The sequence below is a fragment of the Phytophthora infestans genome, genomic scaffold (genome assembly GCF_000142945.1).
Source record: "Phytophthora infestans T30-4 supercont1.17 genomic scaffold, whole genome shotgun sequence".
NCBI lineage: Eukaryota > Oomycota > Peronosporomycetes > Peronosporales > Peronosporaceae > Phytophthora > Phytophthora infestans.
Genome location: NW_003303742.1, coordinates 277,197 through 300,694, shown reverse-complemented (window position 1 = coordinate 300,694; position 23,498 = coordinate 277,197). Strand labels below are relative to the sequence as shown.

The following is a 23,498-nucleotide window of genomic DNA, read 5'->3' as shown; positions in this document are numbered from 1 at the left end:
GACACGCCACATCCCTTCGGGGATGAGTCTCATATGGATCAGTCGGGATAGGATTTCCGGAAATAATTGCACCACTTGGAGGATCTATCCAATCGGCGTTCGGCGGACGGCAGATGGGATAATTCCCTGGGCACCAACGTTCTCTATTTGCTAAAGCCCCTACTTTATTGTAAATATACAGATCCTGGTTTTGATACAAATCATAAGATAGATTAACAAAACCGAAACAGATTGTGTCCACACCTTATGACATTTGGCAAAATTCCATCCCGTTTCGACATGATCTCCTAAATTTTGTCGATCACTACGGTGAGTATTCTCCCACGCCCTGACATCTTTTGGCTTAAAGGCTCACTTTTAGTTTTACAATGTCACTGCCACTACCAGCAATTCTTACCTGCCGCCTTACCATCAAGAACGGCGATCCTCTCACTTCGCGCCGAAACAAGATCACTTCCATCGACTTCTCTTTTCAGATTGGCTTTAGGCTATTCAAGACTCAGGTAGCAACCGAATGCATCCGTCGTCTGCCAAACGATTGGCAGGATGACTTCAGCGTCTATCTCAAGTCCATCAAGCACGCTCCACAACGTGAATTTCTCGAGTTGGACGAGAAAAAAATCTTCAGCCGCGTCGCCAGATCTTGGGAATTTGCTCGCCTTCGCCTACACGGTCAGTCTGATTTTGTTTTAATGATTTTTCTTTATATTCCAAGAGCACCAGATCCAAGAGCCAACGCTATTCGTAGAGCTACCGAGAATCGAATCCAAGAACAAGTTCTTCGTGTAGCAGCTATGCTAGCTGAGCGCAATATTTCGAGTGGGCTAGCCTCACAGCTGTACAAGGCAGCAATGCAAGCTCGACTTCCAGCTGACGCTCCACTACAAACTCCTGATAGCACAACAGGTCGACAACTTCGGAACATTGATCAGCTTTCGCATGAAATGGAGACGAATCAAGATACAGCTCAAGCAACCGCTGACATGAATTTCAGAATGCTCAGGATCAAACTACAAGGTGCAGTGATCCAAGTGCCGTCTCATGTTGGAGATCTCCAGGATATTCTCGGCTTACCGGCCTACAGTTTTTGCCCTCCGTTCCGTGACCCGGTAGATTCTGAGACTTCTGCTCCTGCAGAAGACATGGATGATGTCGATCACCTTAACGATCAACTCTAAGGAGCGTAGTAGAGGTAGAGTACGATGTTTTCAGTACGAATACACGAATTTTATTCAAACTCACTGGCTTTTACACTGCGTTTGTTCCCAGCGTACCCACAGTGGCCGTACAAATTTTGCCCAACTTCCTCAGACTGTCTAGTGCAAAACTACAGCGCGACATTGAGGACTGCAAGAGGATTTTCACGGAACGCCATATTTGCGTGGCGTTGGATCTATCGTTTTAGAAGAGAAGATCCAACTTCTATAGGATTCAAGTCAGGTGAATATGGCGGCAGAAAAAATAAGAATGCGCCAGTACCGTGAATAAGCTCTTAAAATTCTTCGTACATGTGAATTTTGGCGTTGTCCAAAATGACATTTGATCTTGATAAAGGCCACGGATTAAGGAATGGTAGAAGTTTCAACTAGAAAGTCTCGTGGAACGTCTGCCGGGTGAAAGTATCCTCGGGTGTACCCTACGCAAAACATCCTTCAACGTCGAGCGCAGCAATAAATGAGATTCGCTTTCCGCAGGAAAATGGAATGGACACAACCGCTAAGTCTCCGCGCGCGGACCACGTGTGTTTGCTCAGGGAGGACTTAAACCATAGCAATATCTTACAACAAATTAACAAGGTAAGATGTAGCAGTCACAAAATTGACATTTTACAATACCTTCCATCCTTTGAAGTTTCATCGACAAACACGATTTGTTCTGGTCCGCTGTAGAAAAGCGATAGCCTGCTCACATACTCTTGGTGTTCTTTTGGGATACTTTCACGAGCTCTTTTAGTCAGCACTTTTCGCGTTAACCCCAAATCGAGCCGTAAAGCACGACAAATTATCGAATCAAAACAACAATATTGGGTTGAAAACTTGTCTTTTAATACCTCACGCAGCTCGTGGAAGTAGAAGCAGGGGTGTTGCTTTGCATACTCGCGAACAAATTGTTGCACTTCAATCGGCCATTTAGATGACCGTTCATTATGTGGGGTGTCGTCGACATTACCTGTTGTCTTGAAGAGATGGTACCATCTCCGAAGGCTTCTGGCCGAGACGCCCAGTACACTGGCAACTACACTGTTCTCAGTATTGTAGACATACTGCAAGACAATGCCTGGCCAGCGTATGTCTGATGAGTAGCCCATACTTGATTTCAAATCAATTTGTTGTGGATACCTTACGTAGGGGTAAATGGCCGGCAAATACTGGCCATTCAGCTCTTAATTTGTTAAAAGGTACCCTTTAGACCAAATCGGAGCCCTTACGTAGGACCTCCACAATCAAGTATTATTGGATCATAGTCGGCAAAATCAAACAGTGTTTTTATTCAAATATCATTTTATTTAGGGGCAATAAAAACTCCAGCTCGTCCTCAAATCCCACCTTTAGCCCTACCTACCCTTGCTTAGGACCAGTCTTTAAATCGAATTGGCAAAAACTTTGAAAAGGCACAATAACTAGGGGTACACTTAGGGCAACGTACCCCGTTACAGCAGCCCTGCTGCAGGTGTGTAGTTTAGCACCTCCGCACTGCTTTCGATCCTGCTGACTGACTCGGGTTTTAGATGTTTTGTTGGTTAAGGCTCAGCGACGAATCTCATTTAGATTAGTTTTCGTTGCAGCTTAAATTAGACGCGACGTTTAGGCGCATGGTGCGGGTTGGCAGCGACAGGCAAGCTGATACATTTGTAGAGGCCGTTTACTGCAGCCGCCACTGCCGAGACCACGACGGTCTCAATACTGCCCAATCATAGTAGTTAATCTTCCGTAAGAAACCAGTCTTACGAATTCAGACACAGAGTCAGTTGATAATTTCTGAATGGAATACATTATCCAAAACACTATAAATCATTTTGCGAATGGTTGAAATCGTAGCGAGGTTATCTACGCTACTCTTAAAATCACTATGTGCATCTTACGATTTTACATTAATGTCCAGTGTCCTTGAGTACAACTGTCAAACCATATAGCTATGTTCGTCACTGTAAACTCCCTAAGTATAAAGCATGGATCTTACTGATGCAACAGCCTAAAAGGATTCATTTGTGGACTACAAAACCCAAAATGAAGCAGATAATATTCGTCCAATGGAAAAAATTACGTAAATGCTACAGTCCCAGTTTCAGGTGTAGAAATAAACCAAATATGCATCCGAGTATTGTCCATGTTGTAATTTACAGCCTCGTATTTTATAAAATAGTGTCAAGTATAGTATCGCTCCACGCCTGCCTTTCATTTTTTTTTTAGGTTCCTAGTCTGTGTTGTTCCCGTAGCTCCTCTCGCTCGCTCCATCTTCATCCCTGCTCGTCTCGAACACCTCCTGACGTATCAGCGCCATTGCCTCCCCCTTGTAAACGCTGTCATTGCCGCCCATGCAGTCCGCACCACCCGCTCCATCTGCGTCTGCGTCTGCGTCTAAGGTGGGTGTACATGCAACTCCACTTATTTTACGGGACTAACACTGTTTTGTACTTGCGTGTATTGCGTAGCGCAAGTCCTCTGGTGAGTCGTCAGGCGTTCCCTTGACGGCTTGCCGCCACGTAGTATCTGGCACGGAGTCTTCTTGCGAGGCTTCTGAGAACATGGACAATGGGAATCATCCACTTATTGTCCAGGTACTAAAGACACCCGTGGTTGTGCCTGGTCCGGTTGACTCTCCATATCCAAGTTATGCTGCGTGGACAGCGTACCTGAAGGATTATGCCTTGCGGACGCATCAGATCACCCGGGTCTTTGAAACACTAAGTTGCGAGCTAAGGAATAAGCGGCTGGTGAATACTGTGGCCGCCAAGAATGGTTTAGACGTGCCGTACGTGCCTGAGGACTGGATCATGTACATGCGTACATACATCTGCACTCATGACTGGCCTGCAAAGATCCGAACAACCGGTAAGCGTCCCAAGCACTTCGTCCGCGCGACAGAATGCAAGTTTCGTTACGTGATCCAAATGGTGGAGGAGGAGGGGGGGGGCTTCGAGTACAGAATGGCCTTACCAGCACAACCACGCCGTAGCCACCGCGCATTTCTTGACGTACGCAGAGAATTGAAAGGTTGGTTGTGCGGACACAAAGGACGCTGTCAATACTATGGCTAATCATGGATCTGGGAGTGTGCCGCAGGCGGCTCCAGACGTGGCAACAAAGCCTCGATCCGTCGGATCCTGCGAAAGGCCTCGTCCAGATCGGACGAAGAGGCCCGGCGATCCACCCGCAGGTGCAGGCTCGCGACCTCTCGCTCCAACAGGTCCAGGCGGCCCGCAAGGCGAGCGAGCTCGCCCTGATTCCCGGCCTGGGCGGCAGCATCACCGCGAGTTCGACGGCCAAGTGCAATCTCAAGCACGAGGACACGTTGACGGAGGCGGTCAACCTCAGGGACCTGTGTCGGACCCGCAGTCGGAGCACTCGGACGAGAGTGGCTTTCGGGAGGCGTCGAGTACTCGTACTCGTACGAGGGCACCTCCGCTTCTGCTTGACCGGAATGGAGAGGTCCACTTCCACGTGGAACGGATCCTCCAGGAGCAACGGCGTCGCGGTAAGCGACAGCTCCTCGTGAAGTGGAGGGGTTATGCCCACTCCGAGAACTCGTAGGAGCCGATTGAACGGCTCCTAATTGACTGCCCAAAGGCTGTCGCAATCTGGGAACAGAAGCGGCGGCAGCTTCATAAGTAGTCCGGGGCTTCTTGCCCGAACGGGGTACGGACGATGAATACATTCCGTACCCGCGCTCATCGTGAGCGCTAGAAGCCGCGCGCTTCAGGATGTCCCTTGGCAGCATGCGCTTGCTGATCAAGTGGGCAAACCTCACACAAAGATCACGCTGGTCCAGGATGCGGGACAGCAGCTGATCTTCATGGAGTTCCCGTAACTTCGTGGGTGAGTACTTAAGAGTCCCCACCCATGCCCAGAACATGTCCTCACAAGAACTCCACGTGGGACAGTTCTCGTACATAACCCAGGGGTATCCCCAAAGAGGATAGAGACCACCCCGGGTCTCGGGCTTCTTACGACAAGTCGCGTAGTCCTTAAGGGGAATGCGGTGTGGCGCGAGAAGCACACACCGAGCAGCCTCCAAGTTGTCAACGAACAACTGTTCTTTCTGAACAAGGGCTCGTTCATAGATGCCCCTAGAAGTGTGGCCGCCCACAAGGCCACGAGGAGCGACGAGAACCTCTAAGAAGAGGTCAGCCCCAGAGCTCTCCTCGGGAGGCCAATACCCTCTTGAGTTGATGGCAGCTCCCTGGCTGACGGGTGCCGCCACCGAACCCCCACGCACACGCTGGGCAGCTTTGAAATCCTCCTGCTGCTGGTCGAGGTCATTCGAGACCTCCCGGGGCTCAACGAAAGCACCCTCCTCCTGCTCCTCTTCTTCTTCCTTCTCCTCCTATTCATCCGAGGAGGCGAAGATACTCTGATAGGAGTGTCGAGTCTCCTTCTCCTCGCGGAGTGGAGACTTAGAGGCTGTACGCTTCTTTGAGGGCTTGGCGCCTTCGGCTTTAGAGGCCTTAGCACGCGCAAGACCCTCGGCGAGCGAGAGACGTTTGCGAGGATTCTCTTCATCATCACCACCGGCTTTGGGAGTGCCCTTAGCCTTGACGGCCGGACTCTCAGAGCGCACATACGTCCTGGGACTGTGATCACCTTGATCACTAGCAAGCGACTGCACGCTGTCATCCTTGTGCTCACTGGGCACTGGGCTGTGCCCTCCCACAGAGCTCGCAGGAGCATCGTGCGTGCTCTCGGACTCGGCTTCGTCCTCACTGCCCGCGTTAAACTCACGTTCCACGAACCGAGGGTTCGGACGATTGTCTGAAGACGAGGGCGACGGACTGCGGCGCTTGCTTGCTCGCTTGTCCACAGCCGCGTCACCCGAGGAACCGATCGCCTCGGAGGCCACCTGAGTAGCCTCCTTGAGTGCCGAGCCTTTGTTGTGAGGCTTAGTGCTCTTGGCTTGCGCCTTACCGGCAGCAGCCTTGGAGCGTGTCTTAGCACCGCTCTTTGCTGTGCCACGAGGCATAGAAACGGTCGAAGTGGAGACCTAGAAGAAGTGCGCACAGGTTGCTGCTCGAGGCTCTAACTGTGAAGTGAGCCTCCGCCGCGCTCGCGCGGCCAAGTCGATGGTTTTCGACTTTGAGAATGAGAGTTTGTGACGAACACCTCTTCATTCTGATAAGTCGATAAACCAAACCTAAGTGGAAGAGGATGTAACGGGGTACGTAGCCCTAAGTGTACTCTGGTTACATGAAGTGTGACACTTCACACTTCAGGTGTATGACACGTCATACTCCGGGATATTTGGTACAAGGTACCAAGGTCGTTCAAAGCCAACCATTGGTCAAACGACATTGCATTTCTATAGGTAACTTATAGTTTGTATTAAACCCAAACTTAACCTACCTATAAATATACTCAGCTTACAATCTACCTTATTTAGGTCACTTCGCTCTCTTTAACTAAAGAGGAGCCTGTGAGCTGCCGTTCACTGAGCGTTTGTATACTCTCGGAAGATAACTTCCTCTAGCGCAAGGTGCTGTGTGACCCCGGCACAGTATCGGTCATGGTCATATTGTGATGTACAGCATCCTTGAAGTGACCAAACCACGTTTCCAAATGATTGTTGGTATGCACGCGTAAGTGCGCCAACCGAGCGCGCTTATACGTAACCCACATGTCCGTGCACTTGTTCCACTTCTCGTCCATGTATTCGTAAAACGAGGTGAACCCAGTTCTGGTACAGAGGGTCTTCATCGATATCCAATGGTTCTGGTAGACTTCCTCACTTACTACATACACCATATTATGCACTAATGTGTCTGTTGCATCATGGTCGTCGGACGATATCTTGCCATATTCGGGCTTCCGCGAAGCAGTGCAAAAATATTTGATAACGTGAAAAAAGCATATGAGAACTCGGGCGTTAGGAAAGTAGGTGCGAAGAACTCGGATCTCATTCAGGTCCTTGTCAACCATGAGAACCTGGACATTGTCAGCAATAGCAGGATCCACTCGGAGTAAATGATCCAAAGCACGCGACATATGCCAGTCAGCATTACGTTCTAGTAGTATTTGCTGTACAGGCTGCCCTCGACCCTTGTCATCGATTGCCATCAAAGTACACAGCTGGTAATTGTACCTTAAGAACAGAACTCGTTAATCAAGGAGTACACATGAAGATTCATTAGGTCCAATACTTGGACCAAATAATAAAAAAACATGTATAATACATGAACAATACACGTACCGATTGGTTTTGTGGGTGCAATCTACCAGCAAAAGCTCCGGAAATCGCGTGATCATCTCCCGCTGGTGCCGAGACGTCATGTTCATTACTCTGGAGTGACCCGCGTCAGTCTCATCCACCGTAACAACGTTTCCATCTTGTGCGGCAAATTCAGCGAGAGAATGCGCTACAGCATCGTCATCGTCAATCCCACCACGAGCCTCGCTCTTAAAACGCTGGACCAAGTTGTCCAGGTCTTGCTTAACCAAGTGCTCCTCTCGCGAGAAGATACTCATAGATGTAAGCGCGTTTGTGCGTACGCGTATGGTGCGTACCCGGCGTACTCGGCGTGTGGCGCCGGGGTCCGTTCGTATGGAGCCCCTCCGGCGTACGGCCTTGACCGCAGCCTTGCCGTCTCGACCGAGGCTTTAGTGCCTGCTCCGACGTCCTCGTCGACGACTGTGACCGGCCCTCGCTTCGAGGAGCTGGGTCAAGGGGGTCTGCGAATCAGCAACCCCCTGCGGGTCAAAGTACCGCTTAAGACGTCCAACATAGAACGTCGGGTGCGTCGTCATTGACTTTGGAAGGTCGATGGTGTACGACGCACCATGTCTGGCCAGGACTGCAAAAGGTCCGATGAAGCGGTGCTTCAGCTTGTTGCTGCCGACAGAGCTGACAGTGTCAAGAGGTAGGTTCCTCGTGTCTAGCAACACTAAGTCCCCAACCTCAAATATACTTAAGTTTCCTCTTCCATGTTTGTCTGAGTACTCCTTTTGTTTATCTTGGGCCGCTGCCATGGCATCGCGGACCCTGCTGACAATGCTCAGCTTGGTATTCATAAAGGATTCCACATGTTTCCGCAGCGAAACTGGTCTCACATCCGAGACCTGGGAGGAAAGGGCTTTCCGAGCCTCGACCCCACTTAGAATAGAGGAGTCAGTGTCTCCTCGAAGAGTGAGAGGCACTCTGGGGTGGCGAAAGCCGTTCAAGTAGAACGGCGTGAACCCCGTGGACGCGTGCACCGCGTTGTTGAGCGCAAACTCAACAACTGGAAGCTGCGTCGACCACGTACGTGGTGCTGCCGTGCACACACTGCGCAGAGTGTCCTCGAGTACTCGATTGACGCGCTCTGTTTGGCCGTCTGTCTGCGGATGATCCGCAGTGGACATCTGCAGACGTGGTCCCAGTAAAGGGATCAGCGTTTTCCAAAACGCAGCGGTGAACCGCGGGTCTCGGTCCAAGACAATCGTCTCCGGGAGACCGTGATAGCGGAACACGCCATCGACGAACAACCTTGCGGTTTGTTCGCCCGTAACAGTGACGGGAACTGGAGCAAGATGTACCATCTTGCTCAGCCGACACACGAACACCAAAATTCCGGTGTTGCCGTGTCCGTCGGTGGGAAGCCCAAAGATGAAGTCAAGACTCATCGACTTCCAACAGTCAGCCGGTACGGGCAGGCTCTGTAGTGGAGCCGAAGAGTGCCCTGCGGGTTTGACCCGCTGACATGTTTCGCATGTCTTAACGTACCGGGCGACCCACTTGTACATGTGGATCCACTAGAAGGACTGAGAGACCGACAGAAAGGTCTTCTCGCGGCCCAAGTGGCCGCTGGAGGGCGCGTCATGCGCCTCCGCGAGGATATCGAACTTCAGATCCTCGTCGTTGGGTACGACCACCCGTGGAGGATCAGTGGGCTCCACCCGGTAATAGAGAATACCCTCTTTAAACTCATATCGGTGAAGCCGTGAGCGCTGTCGCGACGAGAGCCAGTCGGACTTCGCGCTCGTTCCGGTCATAAGGAACTTGACGATAGGCGCGACAGCCTCATCGTCCCGATACGCCATGCGTATCCGATCATATAGATCCGTTGTCACCCGCGTGATGTGGGCCAACTCATAGTCAGGAAGCCGAGAGAGGGCGTCCGCAAGCACGTTGAGCTTGCCCGGCTTGTATTCGACGCAGAAGTTGTACTCCGCGAAGAAGGACAGCCACCTCGCCATCCTTTTGGAGAGGTTAGGCGAGTTAGTCGCCGTCCTCAAGGACGCGTGGTCTGTGTAGATCACAAAGGGCTTAGAGCCCAGAAGGTAAGCACAAAACTTCACAAGGGCATATTTCATTGCCAGGAGCTCCTTGTCGTGGACAGGGTAGTTCCGCTCGGCGGCTTTGAGCTGCCTGGGCTGGAACGAGATGACTCGCTCGTGTCCAGCCGTGTTGGCCTGCAGCAATGCACATCCGATGGCGCAATCAGAAGCATCGCAGACGACGCTAAACGGCTTCGTCTTGTCCGGCAGGGCCAGGACAGGGGCCTCTTGGAGACTGGCCTTGACGCTGTCAAAAGCATCCTGGTGCTCCTGCTCCCAGCGCCAGTCGACGTCCTTCTGAAGGAGGCTCGACAAGGGCTTAGCGAAGCCCGCGTACCCTGCGCTGTCCTTGTGAAGGTAGTTGGCCAAGCTCAACCACTTTCGAAGTTCCTTCTGGGATCGGGGCGTCGGCCATGCTGCTATGGCCCTAACCTTGTCTGGGTCAGCCCGAGCGCCCACGTTGCTTACGAAGCAACCGAGAACTTTAATCTCTGGTGACACTTGTCGATATTGGTGTAGAGCTTGTTCGCTCGCATTACGTCCAACACTCGACGGAGGTGTCCTAGGTGCACCTCCATGGCCGTCTTGCCTCCTTCGGCACGGCTATGGACGAATATGTCGTCGAAGGACGTCTGTACGAAGGTACGCAAAGGGCGGAACAATTGCGTCACCAGGCGATTGAACGTCGCCGGGGCGTTAGACAAGCCCTGTGGCATGACGAGCCACTCTTAAAGCATGCCGCTTGGAGTGAGCAGGATGTCGCTCTCTCGCATCAGGATTTGGTAGTATCCGTCTACCAAATCCAGCGCACTGTACAGTACGCACCCGGCCATGTTGTTCAACAACACATCCTTTCGTGGGAGTGGTGTTTGGGCCGGCACCGTTGCGTTGTTCAGCTTGTTATAAGCGTGAACCAGACGCCACTTTCCGTTCGGCTTATGAACGCAGAAAGTCGGCGTCGAGTGCGGGGATTTCGACTCCCGCACCATGCCTGCCTTCGCTTTCGCGGCGAAGAAGGCATCAATGACCTCGCACTGTTCGCGCGGGAGAGGCCATTGCCTCGTGACACAATACTTTGTGCCGTACGCCTCGATTCGGTGGGAGTTGGGTCGGTGGGTGTTTGCTCAACACGTCCGCATACTCTTCACCAAAGGATACACCGGATCCTTGGGGTTCTTAAGGATTTTAGAACCCAAGCGCGCCTGACGCTGCTTGTTCAGGTCTTCCAGGACGTTCTCGTCCAAAACAGAGGAGGAGTTCAGCTCCTCCCGAGTGGTCTAAGGTCTCATGAGTACCATCTCAGCAATCTCTCCAGCCTTGAGGTTGGTCAGGAAAGACTCAGCCGTCATTTCCTCGAGGTGCAGTATCTCTGCAACCTCTGGCAACGGTTCCAAGTGGACACCAGATGCCTTGACGGGTAAACCGGTCTCGCCATCGAAGATGTGATACCACTCTTCCACCGGCCTTGTCGGAGGAGCCCGGGCCCTGGACTCCGAGGCGCTTGAAGCGACGTCGATCGGAACGAAGTTCGGATCCGACTTGAGGCAGCGGCGGCGTCGTTGACGACGGCGACCGTGACGTCGGGCTTTGCTGCCCACGTTTAGGGATGTCGGCGCTACGACATCCGAGGCACTCGTGGCCTCGTGTGGTACTGTAATACCCACACAGGAAGCGTGTTCGACGCCTTCCTCTTCAGTTAAGGTCTGGGCGACCGCGTGTGGTACTGTGGTACCCACACAGGAAGCGTGTTCGACGCCTTCCTCTTCAGTTAAGGTCCGAACGACTGCGTGTGGCACTGTGTTACCCACACAGGAAGCGTATCCGACGTCTCCGTCTTCAGTTAAGGTCTGGGCGACCGTGAGTGGAGCTCTGTTATCCACTCTGAACACGCTGTTCTCAGTGTTCGTGACAGCTGCAGCTGCCTGCGGAACTAAGTTACCCGCCTGTGGACCTAAGTTACCCACTTGGCCAGCGCCTCTTCTGGGCGCTGCCACCATCAAAACATTCTCGGAGTCGTCATATACGTCGACGACTCCCAAGCATCTGCCGAATGCTTGGGTACCCTGGCAGCCCTTGCGGGCGCCCCGGGTCCTGACAGAGGTGGGAACATGACTCACCAATGCTCTGTCGGACTGCGCAGGGCGGCTGGCACCGATTGCCTTGCCTCGCCAGTCGATCCAGGGCTCGTGCTTCTCAAGCCAGGGCATGCCCAGGATCATATCAAATGGATCCATATCGAGAACAGTGAACTGTTTGAGGCTGTCAAAGTCTTCAAACTTGACGGCCAGATCCACTTGGACGTTGGGGACAGTGACGACCTTCCCGTCGGCCAGTCGCACTGACACCGTCCCGTTGCCCTTGCGTTCTCTCAAAGCATCGGACAACTTGTTGCTGCTGCGAGCAACCGTCTGGCGGCGTGCGAAATTCTTCGACGCCCCAGAATCGATCAAGATTCTAAAGGAATGATCGTATCCCCGTACACATCCGTGTACTACGAGCAACCCGCCGCTGCTCGCCGATTCGAGAGTGCGAAGACTCTCAGGGGCTAGGTCCCCGTGGTACGCGCCACCCGCGCACCCATCACGAAGACTTAGTTCTTCCCCAGTAGGGCGCCCCGCCCCTACTGGTTCCCAGCGTTCCCCTGTCCCCGGGATCCTGGCTTCTGCCAGCGACCCTTGAGGACGGGCTCGGGGAAGGACCGTCTGCGGAGTCTTTCCGCAGGACAGTCGCGCTTGAAGCGGCCCATGTTCCCGCAGCCGAAGCAGTGGATGTCACGCTGTTCGGCGGACCCGAGTTCCATGGGAACTGGTCCGTTGGGGCTTGATCGGCCGGGAGCCGACAAAGAACTTCCAGGCCATGCTGAGGCCGGCGTACGCGCCTGGCGATGGCTGTACTCTTCTTGAAGAGCCACTTGAATCGCCTCTTCAAGAGTGCTTGACTGCACCCGGAACAGCTGAGTGCGTGCGGGGCCCACTCGAAGGCCGTCCATGAACACAGTTATCTTGATGTGTTCGCTGAGTGGGTGTCCCACTAGGGACGCCGTGTGCTCCCGTATCCCTTGCACATACTCGTGCAGTTCGCGCCTTCCTTGTTTACACAAGAGGAAGCGCGAACGCTGGCGGTACTCGTAGTTCGCCGGGAGGAAAGCGGCTCGGAGCTGTTCGCACAGCTGAGCCCAGGATGTGAAACATCCAGGGGATGTTGCTTCCCGTGTGTACACCCAACTCTTAGCACGGCCGCTAAGGTTGGAGAGTGCAAAAGCAACACGCAGTTGCTCGGTCGAGATCAGAGCCGCGTCCATCGCGAGCTCTACTTCTCGGACCCAGAAGCGAAGGTTCTCGCCTTCCTTCCCTTCATACGGCTTAACCTTCAGCCGTATTGGCTTCGGGTGAGGCGGATTTGCTTCCGCCGCTGGAGCCTGCAGGTTCTCCCGCACATGCGCGATGAGGCCCTGCTCGTACGCGTCGAATGCATTGACGCGCTCGAGCTGCTCAGCCGGTGTTGACACCACCAGGCCTTGCAGGGCCTCCATCCCGAAGATCTTCCGAACCGACTCGAACTGAGAGTCGTTCATATGGGAGAAGTCGTTCCTATCCGTGGCAACGAACTTCGGAGGGGTTCAGGTAGTCTACCCGCGGTGGCGTGGATTGACTACGAGTGCTACCAAGTGTGACGGGGTCACACAGCACCTTGCGCTAGAGGAAGTTATCTTCCGAGAGTATACAAACTCTCAATGAACGGCAGCTCACAGGTCCCCTCTTTAGTTAAAGAGAGCGAAGTGACCTAAATAAGGTAGATTGTAAACTGAGTATATTTATGGGTAGGTTAAGTTTGGGTTTAATACAAACTATAAGTTACCTATAGAAATGCAATGTCGTTTGACCAATGCTTGGCTTTGAGCGACCTTGGTACTGTAACCAGGGTACACTTAGGGCTACGTACCCCGTTACAGATACGGTGAAGGCGCTGACGTGCAATCTACAGGAAGAAAAGCCGGTATGCAGGAGTTCGTGAGTCGTGTGCAGCCAATTCCAATCAAGTACGAGCGGGCGGTCAACAAAAAGCCCAAATACGTTCGCCTCAGCGTACCGATACTCTCTTGATCTCAATATGAATTTTTAATCGATAATTTATGGACAATACTTGGTTGAATACTTGGATTATTTCGATACCTAATACTGGGACTGTAGCACGACTGTAGTCAAATCTCATATGTCATATTTTTAATAGTAATATTACTATTTTCGCTTTTAAATATTAATAGTAGCTCAGTTTTTAAAAGGTAGCATACTATTTTAATATTAGCTCAGAGATTTGAAATATTAGATACTTGATGACAGATAAGTGATTACTGTGCTTCGCTTTTGACCGTAATATCACTTCATGTGCTACATATTCATCACTGGCATGTAACGCTACACATCAAGAGGTACTTTTAATAACAGTGTTGCTTGCGATTGTCAGTTGTGAATTTGCGCAGACACTCGAAAACTCGCCATGCGCCGATTCAACGTCTTGCTAATAATTGCTGCGACCGCCCTCGTTGTAGGAAGCCATGGCCTCTCAGCTGCCGACCAAGCCAAGTCTCCAAGCGTGACGACACCGGACGCGCGTTCCTCTGTCCGCTCACTTTTAAGCGAGAGTGTTCGCGACAATACAAGCAAGCTCCGGGGTGCTGGAGAAACGTCGGAGCTAGACGAGGAGCGAGGGTTATTCTCCAGTCTGAAGCTTCGTCTCTACCTTCAACGAGGTGTTACTCCTGCTCAGGCGTTGAAGAAGCTTCCCAAAACCCAAATGGAAAAGTACTACTACAGTACATGTGGCTCAAGAAAATGGCAGCCAAGAAGCCTCCAACCAAGGCCTGATTGCTGGAGCGCATCATTGCACTATAACCTTTGTCACCTAATACAATATTCTTCCTGTGTTCGAAGGAAAACCTGGAAAAAAAGTGTTGACTGTACGCTACTTCAATCAACTACATAACGCATACTTTATGTAGCCGTCGCCGTCAGCGAGCGTGCAATGTCCGGGTATTGCTGCTCGATCTGCTCGGCGCACTGGTTGACATTGAAGCACAGCGAGCTGATGCGCGTGTCAAAGGCCGCCAGCACCTCGTCCTCCATGTTCTCGAACTCGAGGAAGCCCAAGTGCTGGTCGATACTTCCCTTCATACGGTCCTCCCCGATCATCGTCGCAGCCACTCGCTCGGCATTGGCCGGTTCGATCTCCAGTAGCTTGCCCAGTTCTACCAGCGCAATACTACTGTACACACGACTAGCAGCCAGTAGATTGTGCTCTAAGAAGGCGTTCTCCAGCACCGTAAACCCGTTGGACAGCACCGCCCTCTGATGCGGCAGCAGACTCTTCTCGAACTGAACCAGCTCCGGTCGACGGATCAGCTGCTCCGTGTACATTTTCTCCAGAATCGCCACGTGCTCGCTGTTCTTCACACGCTCGTCCTTGTACAGAGTTCCCAAGAGCCGCGAGCGCTGCGGCCCGGCCGAGGCCAAGATGGCGCACGTCACAGCCTTACTCAGCAGCTCCAGCAGGTCGTCGGGGTCCACTTCGTCCGGTTTCGACTGCGAGAACTCGTAGTAACGCAGCGCCGCGTCCAGGAACTTGCGCTTCGCGTCCAGAATGCGCGCGTAGGACACCTGGAAGCGCAACTTGAGCGCCCAGTCCTCCACGTTGTGGATGAACCGAGAGGCGCGGTTGATAAAGTTCTCAGCGTCGACAGTCTCGTCCTCTTGGAGATACAACTCGGCGATTTTGACGTATTTCTCGGCCTTCTCCACGTCAGTGTATTGCCGTGTCGAGCTCTCGAGGTTGATGGCCGCTAGAGCCTTGGCGGCTTCAATGTACTCTTCCTCGTCCATGTACATGGCTGCCAGAGACTCGCGGAACAGCACGTCGGGCTCCTCGAACGACAAGATGCGGGGCTTGATCTTGGCCAGGCAGAAGCAGATGAACTCGAGCTTCCACGGATGCGCGTCCACGTCGATACCGGAGACGACGGAGGCCAAGTGCGTGATCACCTGTAATGAGGGAGATGTGGTGTGTTAATTGAGGCTTAAAAGGGGATATTTGAGGCGGTGGGAGACGTACAGCACGCGAAATGACGAGGAGAACATCCTCTCCTAGCACTACATGCACAAGGGTCAGTTATAGTCGGGGGAATTGCGGGGGTTACGATGCCGTACAATGGGTCACGATGGTCTTTAGGCTGTGTTGGTCTTGTAGATGATCCTCTAGCAGCGTCTATGGGGTAGTCGGAGTGCAAAAGTCATTATACGTCACGTTACGAGGTGTTGTATTCATGAGTTTACCTTGTACGCTGCTGTCTTCTCCTTCTGGTCCGCGATGCGCGAGATCTACGCGGTGTGCGGGAGTAAAAATGGTATACACAGATAGAGAGAAACGTTATCTTGTTATTAATATCGATTTCGAGGCCAGACACGCCCTCAAAGAGCTGCACGCACGCGCTGAAGCTCAGCATCTACAGTTGCCATGACTTTCCGACCGCTTTTTCGTTTTGTGTCAAAATGGATCGGACAGCAAATTTCACCCAATCATGATACGACTCTCACTCCACACAAGTTTCACACAAATAAAGAGTGAACAGCTCACTTCAACTTACTGTCTCATTTAACTGAACTGGTTGTTATGTAGCGGTGGCAGTGCTGCAGGTGTAGTAGCAGCGAGGCCACTACGCTCGCTGCGTCTACGCTGTAGATCTGGTGGCTGGTCGAAGGCTTTCGATTTTCCCCGAGACTTCGGTGGTGGTGCAGCTTGCATCGGATTTAGCGACTGCTGCATCTGTACGTGAGGTTTGAGCACTTGCAGCACCCCCACATTGGGCGTTCTTGCGAAGGTTTTGTTGTACATTTCCTCTCGATTAAGCAGTTCCCGCTTGAAGTAGGCCATCTCGTCCAGAGTCTGTCGTACGAGTGCGTCTCTCTCCACTACCAGACGCTCCAGCTCCACGATCCGAGCCACGTCTTCCGGGCGACTCTCACGTCTGCCGTATTTGTCCTGCCACTCAGCGACCGCAGCCTTGAGATAATCCGCTTTTTCGTCCATAGCACGGCGAGTTTCCTCGAATTGGTCGCTCAGTTGCTTCGTTTCGGCCAGATTTTCCTCCAGTAATCGGTCCATTTCGCGTTTCGCAGCGAGTTTTAGCGTCTCCACTTGCTCCCGCGAGCTCTTCTCTAACTCTGCGACTTTGACTGCCATCTCTTCGGTCTTGGCAGCCAAGGCAGCACTTAATGTCTGGCCTTCACGCATCGCGCTCGCCCAGTCCAGAGTCTTTCGCGTTAGGGATTCCTCGGTGGACTCTAGCCGAGTCCGTAAGTCGCCGTATTGCTGGTCATGTAGATTTTGAGCTTCTCGCAGCGCTTCCGACCGCTCTCGGTCTTTCTTCGAGCTCAGCTCAGCCAGCTGTTTAACTGCGTCGCTTCTTTCGGCCAGGATCGCTCGTTCTTGCGCGGAGTTTAAGGTGTTTTGTATGCGTTTGATTGCCTCAGCGTGCTGGTGAGCTGACCGTTGAAGTTCTTGGCGATGGTCCGCTACAAGACGTGCGAAATCCGAGTCAGCCTTGGCCTGTAGAGTCGCGAGTTGGGCCTTCATCTCGTCCGTAAACCGGATTTCCAGCTCTAATTCGTGGTTAGAGTGCCTCAGTTGGAGCGTCTCTAGTTCCTGTCGAGCTGCCGATTCTGCGATAGAGCGTTCAGTTGCTGTACGGTCAGCAACTTGAACGATAGCGCTTCGAAGCTGCTCTTGTTCAAAGAGTCTGGTCTCGTCCATGGACCTTTTCGTTTCCGTCGCTTCCTCTGATGCATCTCCAAGAGCACGCTGTAAGCTGTCAATGTCTTCACGAAGCTTTAAAAGCTGTGGCTCGTACACCTCACGCAGTGTTTGTTCTTGTGTCGCAAGCTCTTTCAATCGCTGCGCTTCAAGTTGTTCCGTGGCAGATTGCAGCGCCGTAGCGTGCTCCTGAGCCAATTGCAGAAGAGCTTTAGAGTGCTGGAGCTCTAGTTGGTCCCTATCTGCAATTAGGGAGTTAACAGAGTTTTCTCGTTGCGCTTCAAGCTCTCGGATCTGCTTCCGGTGCGCTTCGTCTCGTTCTTTTTGGGACTTTAAAGTGGATAATTGGAGCGTTTCGTTAGTCGATTGCAGTGATAAAACTTGCTGTTGCGAGCTCTCAAGCTGTCGCGTCAAATCTTCGTGTTTCTTCTGCAATTCTGTAAGCTGACACGTCTGTGCTGTAAGTTGGTCCTGTAACGACTTGGTCTGTAACTCTAGCTGGACGATTTCGTCACGAAACTTATTCTGCGCAGTTTTCGACGCAGCTTCGAGGTCATCTACAACTCGCTGGTGTTCTCGTTTAAACTCCGTAATCTTCTCGTCCGAAGACTTCTCTGAGGCCTCTCGTAGGCTCTTTTCTAGTTGTTCCAGCTGCGTCGCCGCTGCGGAGCGTTGCGTCTCCATTTCGTGAGTATGAGAGCTCATTAACTGCTGGATTTTACTGTCGTGGGTCTGTTTTAACGCCTCTATCACGTGTTCATGGTTAGTTGTGGCTTGTTTCGCATCGTTCAGTGCACGCTCCAGCTCTTGCGCTAATTTCGATCTCGTTAGAGCATCGTTAGCGCCGTCTGTCTGCAACTCAGCGATCGACTTTAACGCCGCTGTAAGCTCAGTTTCCAGCTTTAGAATCCGGTTTTTACCGGTTTCAACCTGCTGAAACGCGAGTTGAATCTCGCTTTTACTGTTTGCGAGCTGCAGTTCGTGCTCTTGGAGCTGCAGCTTCAACTGAGCGTGAAGCTCGGATGCATTGGCGTTCTGCTGTTTCGTCTCTAGCTGCGCCGTCTCCAGGTCTTTCTGAGCCTGCGTTAGCGCTCGATCCCGAGTCTGTAAAGTATGTTTAAGCGTCGAGAGCTCCTGCGCTAGCTCGTCGATTTTATCCGTACTGACCGCAAGCATGCGCTGCAACTCCTCCGAGTGAGCCGAAGCATCTCTCCGCACACTTTGCGCGTCTTGCTGAGCTTTCGAAAGCTCCAGTTCTAGCTCTTTTATCGTCCGTGCAGCTTCTTGTTGAGTTCTCACTAACTTTTCCTTTTCGTCTCGAAGTTTCGTCTCACTACCACGTAAAGTTTCAGCGTCGACCAATAACACCTCGATTTTAGTCACTAACTCGTGTTTCATCGTGTCGAAACTGGTTTTAGCACTCATTTCTTGTTTCAATCGTTGCTGTTCAAGCTCCGCTATAACCTCCTGTTTCTGCTTGTCAAAGTCGAGTTTAGCGCTAACCAGATCGGCCTTGAGAGCGTCTTGAGCCCGTAATTGCTCGGCCAGCATCTTGTTGTGCTTGGCGTTAGAGGTCGTCACGAGTCGCTCGACTTCGTCCGCGTGTTTCAGCCTCATCTCCTCCAATCGCGCCTCTAGCGCGACGCTCTCTTCCTGGGAGCTCAATACTCGCTGTGCCTCCTTCTCTAAGGCTAATTGAGTGAGTTGCTCTATTCGTTCATCGAACGCCCGTTGAGCTTCGAGCACTTGCGTCTCGAACTCCGTCACTTTGGCTCGGAATGCCTCCTCTGCGGCCGCGCGACCGGCTTGAGACCGTCGCTGCTGCTGCTGCGCTTCGTTCATGTATTTCTGCCTCTCCGACACATATTGACGCTCTCGTTGGGCTGCAGTGGCCGCTTGGGTCTGCAATTTGCCCTGCAACGTCCTCATAGTGTCGGCGGCATCCTGTGTGAGTCTCTGTAGCTCAGCGGTATGCGCTGTTCGAGTATATTCCGCTTCTGCCTGATAGTCCTCGTTGCGAGTGTTGAGCTGGAAGATAACCTTCGTGAGCTGCGCCACCTTCTTGCACATTTTCAAGTGCAACTCGGCGGACGCCGCGGCCGACACCGACGCCGGCACGTTCATGGTGTCGGGGGTGTTAAATTCCGATACTTCCGAAACGACACTTATGACTGTCCAACTCAAAATTAGACCGCGGACGAGAAGCTTCATGTTATTCTATATCCTTCGTCGTGTAGTGCTCGTTGTGCTGCTATCGGTAGCTACTGTTCATGGCGAAGTGAGTTTTCCGGGCGTGGAATTCAACGCCGCGATCGGAGAACCGGCACATGCCAGTAGCTACTACAACTACGCGCCTAACGCTCTCCACGACACGGAGTTCGTGCCGGGCAATGCAAACGACGGCTTCGCCGACGAAACGAGCTGGTGGTCGGCCGGTGACAACGCAACGGAGCAGGTTTTCTGGCAGGTGAATATGAGTGCACTGGCTCCGACCCTCTCACGGATCGTGGTGCGTTGGCACGGCTACCTGTCGCCTAGGAGCTACCGCATCCGCGTATCTTACGACGGCATCGAGTTCACGAGTATCATCGCCGTGTTTAACCTCAGCAACGCCTACGACCGCGTGGATAACCACACGGAAGGCCTCAAAACACTCGCGGCCAAGTTCAAATACGTCCGACTCGTCATGGGCGATCCAAACGTCTGCAGCGACCAATTCTCATGCGTGGATGACGGCGTGAGCGACACGACGAGCAACACGAACGAACGCGTGCTCTACGGTATCCGGGAGGTCGAAGTCTGGGCCAAAGGCACCAGGAACGGTGCGTATTAATACCCTCTGAGGATAGACGATAGTTACCGGTATGAGAAAACTTTGCAATGCTGATGCGAGATCGGATGTGCGATGTGAATTTTTTCTGTGTAGAGGCGTCCCGAGTGTCAGGAGTCGACAGCTCAGCGATGATTCTCGGCCTTGTCATGTCGATTTTAGTCACAACATGAAGGAGAAGACGAAAACTCAAGAAGAAGAAAGTATAAGAAGAAGAAGAAGAAGAAGAAGAAGAAGAAGAGGCTATAATGGATGGCACTTTCTATTAGAAACAAACTGGGGAACTCACTCATTACTCACTCAAAAAACACAGGCACCAGACCAAGGACGCTAGTGCGCGCAAAATGGGAGACAGCGACCTACACACAATACACGACCGCGTTCGGTGAGCGAGCGGGGGGTAGAGCAGAGCAGAGACTGGAGACGTCCCAGTCAGTTCGTAAGATCCACCACCACCACCCTCTTCTTCTTCTGCAATAATACACGCACTCACACTCACTTCCTCTCGGTTCGTTCTCGATGGAGGGGGCTCTTTTATCCAACGTATCTCTCTCATTTTGATTCATTGCAACCAACGACTGTAGAGATGGCGCTTTCCGGCACGACACGGACATGACTCGGGCTACCGGCACTTTACAGTGCCGAGTTCTGGTCGACGGTGAAGATGTCGCCCGCCGCCTTCTTGGACTTGGTGCTCCGTCGCTTCATGTAAACCGTGCCGGCAACAGCCAGAGCGGCACACACGGCAGCAGCGGCAGCGATCGGAATGGTAAAGCTGGAAGATGGGTCCTCCTCGTCGTTGCCTGCCTTGAACTTGACGGCCTCCACGCTGAATGCCGTCTGTTGCTGCACCGGGCTCTGGTCGGCAGTGGTGCTGCCGCTGAACGAGCCGCCGGCAGCGGATGGGGAAAAGGTCAGCGGCGACTCAGAGCCCGAAGACTCGGCCGGAGAGGACGAGTCCGTTGAGGTTCCAGTGTAGGTAGCCTCCGAGCCACCAGCGGCTGAAGTCTCGGTAGAGGTGCCGGCCGAAGCTTCCGTGGACGGTTCGGTAGGTGTGGCACCAGACGCCTCCGTAGACGTAGCGGCAGAAGCTTCTGTGGATGGTTCAGTAGGGGTAGCACCGGAAGCCTCCGTAGACGTAGCGGCCGAGGTGTCGACGTCCTCACTTCCAGCGGTAGAGAACTCCTGGCTGCACGAGGTAGACTCAGCCGTGTCGCTGCTGCCAGCAATTGAGAACTCCTGGCTGCAGGAGTCGTCGGCAGTGTCGGAGCTGCCGGCCACAGAGAACTCCTGGCTGCATGACTCAGAGCCGGCAACGTCAAGCTCCTGAGAGCAGTCCGAACCAGCAATGTCATATTCCTGGCTGCAGTCTTCGCTGCCGGCGATGTCGTAGCCCTCAGAGCAGTCAGAGCCAGCCGACGTGTCGGTACCCGTTCCAGTCTCCGTTGATGTGTCAGTACCGGTACCAGTCTCCGTGGACGTGTCAGTTCCAGTTCCAGTCTCCGTGGACGTGTCAGTTCCAGTACCAGTCTCCGTGGAGGTGTCAGTACCGGTGCCGGTCTCCGTGGATGTGTCAGTACCAGTCTTTGTGGAGGTGTCAGTTCCGGTACCAGTCTCCGTGGAGGTGTCAGTACCCGTGCCGGTCTCCGTGGACGTGTCAGTTCCGGTACCAGTCTCCGTGGAGGTGTCAGTACCCGTGCCGGTCTCCGTGGACGTGTCAGTTCCCGTGCCGGTCTCCGTGGATGTGTCAGTACCAGTATTTGTGGAGGTGTCAGTACCGGTGTCGGTCTCCGTGGACGTGTCAGTACCGGTGCCGGTCTCTGTGGACGTGTCAGTCCCGGTCTCCGTGGACGTGTCAGTACCGGTTCCAGAGGTGTCAGTACCTGTACGAGTCTCAGTCGACGTATCGGTACCTGCGCCAGTCTCTGTCGTGTCGGTCTGCGTTGGAGTATCTGTACCCGTACCAGTTTTCGTCGTAGTGTCTGTGCCAGTGTCACCACCCGTGGTTTCAGTACCCGTGCCGGTCTCAGTGTCACCACCAGAAGTTTCAGTTCCCGTGCCAGTCTCAGTCGAGGTTTCTGTGCCAGTTCCGGTCTCAGTTGATGTGTCAGTGCCTGTGCCAGTCTCGGTGGACGTGTCCGTTCCTGTGCCAGTCTCGGTAGACGTGTCCGTTCCTGTGCCCGTATCAGTAGATGCGTCCGTGCCAGTTCCTGTCTCAGTCGAAGTGTCGGTACCAGTGCCGGTACTGCTACCCTCAGTTGTCTCCTCGGACCCGGCGATGTCGTAACCCTCGCTGCAGTCATCCGAGCCAGCAATATCGTATCCTTCGGAGCAGTCTTCGCTGCCAGCAACAGAGAACTCCTGGCTGCACGAGTCGTCGGCGGTATCGGAACTTCCCGCGACAGAGAATTCTTGGCTGCACGAGTCGTCAGCTGTGTCAGAACTGCCGGCCACAGAGAACTCTTGGCTACACGAAGCCGTGTCAGTGGCGCCACCGACGTCGCTGCTTTCAGTGGTAGGAGTGTCGGCGTCTTCGCTGCCGGCAGTGGAGAACTCCTGACTGCACGAGGCCGAGTCCGTACCGGCAGCACTACCCTCGCCCGTGGACGTCGCAGCCGACGACTCGGTCGTGGGAGCCGAACCGGCAGAAGCCTCAGTCGAAGAAGCAGCCGAGAACGTAGGGGCCGAACCAGCCGAGGCCTCCATAGAGCTGCCCGAGGTTACCGTAGCGGGCGAACCACCGCCCAACGATTCAGGCAATGACTGTTGTTGCGTCTGATCGGCGCCCGAGACGGTGCCGGTGCTGCCGCTGGTGAGACTTGTCTCGGAGAAGTCGATGGCATTGACCTGCGCAGCACAGAGTACTGCGGCGAGGACCAAACTCTTGGCGACCTTCATATTCTTCTGCTGTGAGATGGCCTGAACTGTTAGCCGGACCTTATCGCTTCGGTTCTCACGAGCAGGAGTCTAATCGGAAAATGAAGAGGAGAGCCCGGCACGCGAGATAGGCCTGGAGTGTCGGCATCTTGGGCTGGGACTTGACCGAACAAAGAGTCAGCTTTTGTCTGGGCGCCCAGCTGGTTGGAGGAGAGTATCGACAGCTGCTGTAGGCGAACACACGACTCGTCGTTTGTATGGGGAGTTCAGTTTGCTGAAAATGTAGAATCTGGCCACCCCATCTGGGCCCAAACCTCCTTGCCGTGCCGGCAAGTGGCAAGGAGAACAATCAGCACCTAGCGCTTGCGGCTGGCAAGCGCGAACACGTCGATCAGATTGAAGGCTTTATTGTGCTGATCTTGGTGAAGATACATCGTCTACAGCCTATTTATTATCTACAGTACCTACCTACATGCACGTGCCCGTGCTGCCTTTGAATTTCAAATAGCAAACATGTCATGGTC

At 53.2% G+C, this 23,498-nt stretch overlaps 5 protein-coding genes across 5 annotated transcripts; 2 read left to right on the top strand and 3 right to left on the bottom strand.

Annotated features, from left to right (window-relative positions):
* Window positions 1-13,961: 13,961 nt before the first annotated feature.
* Window positions 13,962-14,447, top strand: PITG_09836 (secreted RxLR effector peptide protein, putative; the record flags this gene model as incomplete). The annotated part of the gene is made up of 1 exon (XM_002902354.2): window positions 13,962-14,447. One exon carries the CDS (start codon window positions 13,962-13,964, stop codon window positions 14,445-14,447), a length of 486 nt encoding a protein of 161 aa, XP_002902400.1.
* On the bottom strand, window positions 14,403-15,973 carry PITG_09835 (COP9 signalosome complex subunit, putative; the record flags this gene model as incomplete). The annotated part of the gene is made up of 4 exons (XM_002902353.1): window positions 14,403-15,499; window positions 15,675-15,722; window positions 15,791-15,835; window positions 15,944-15,973. The coding sequence occupies 4 exons, from the start codon at window positions 15,971-15,973 to the stop codon at window positions 14,456-14,458; spliced, it is 1,167 nt and encodes a 388-aa protein (XP_002902399.1).
* A 136-nt stretch (window positions 15,974-16,109) lies between these two features.
* PITG_09834 (uncharacterized protein) lies at window positions 16,110-19,391 on the bottom strand (the record flags this gene model as incomplete). Its single annotated transcript, XM_002902352.1, has 1 exon — window positions 16,110-19,391. One exon carries the CDS (start codon window positions 19,389-19,391, stop codon window positions 16,110-16,112), a length of 3,282 nt encoding a protein of 1,093 aa, XP_002902398.1.
* Window positions 19,392-19,476: 85 nt separating this feature from the next.
* PITG_09833 (uncharacterized protein) lies at window positions 19,477-20,270 on the top strand (the record flags this gene model as incomplete). Its single annotated transcript, XM_002902351.1, has 2 exons — window positions 19,477-20,089; window positions 20,194-20,270. 2 exons carry the CDS (start codon window positions 19,477-19,479, stop codon window positions 20,268-20,270), a joined length of 690 nt encoding a protein of 229 aa, XP_002902397.1.
* A 460-nt stretch (window positions 20,271-20,730) lies between these two features.
* On the bottom strand, window positions 20,731-22,995 carry PITG_09832 (adhesin protein, putative; the record flags this gene model as incomplete). Its single annotated transcript, XM_002902350.1, has 2 exons — window positions 20,731-21,917; window positions 21,981-22,995. 2 exons carry the CDS (start codon window positions 22,993-22,995, stop codon window positions 20,731-20,733), a joined length of 2,202 nt encoding a protein of 733 aa, XP_002902396.1.
* Window positions 22,996-23,498: the final 503 nt, after the last annotated feature.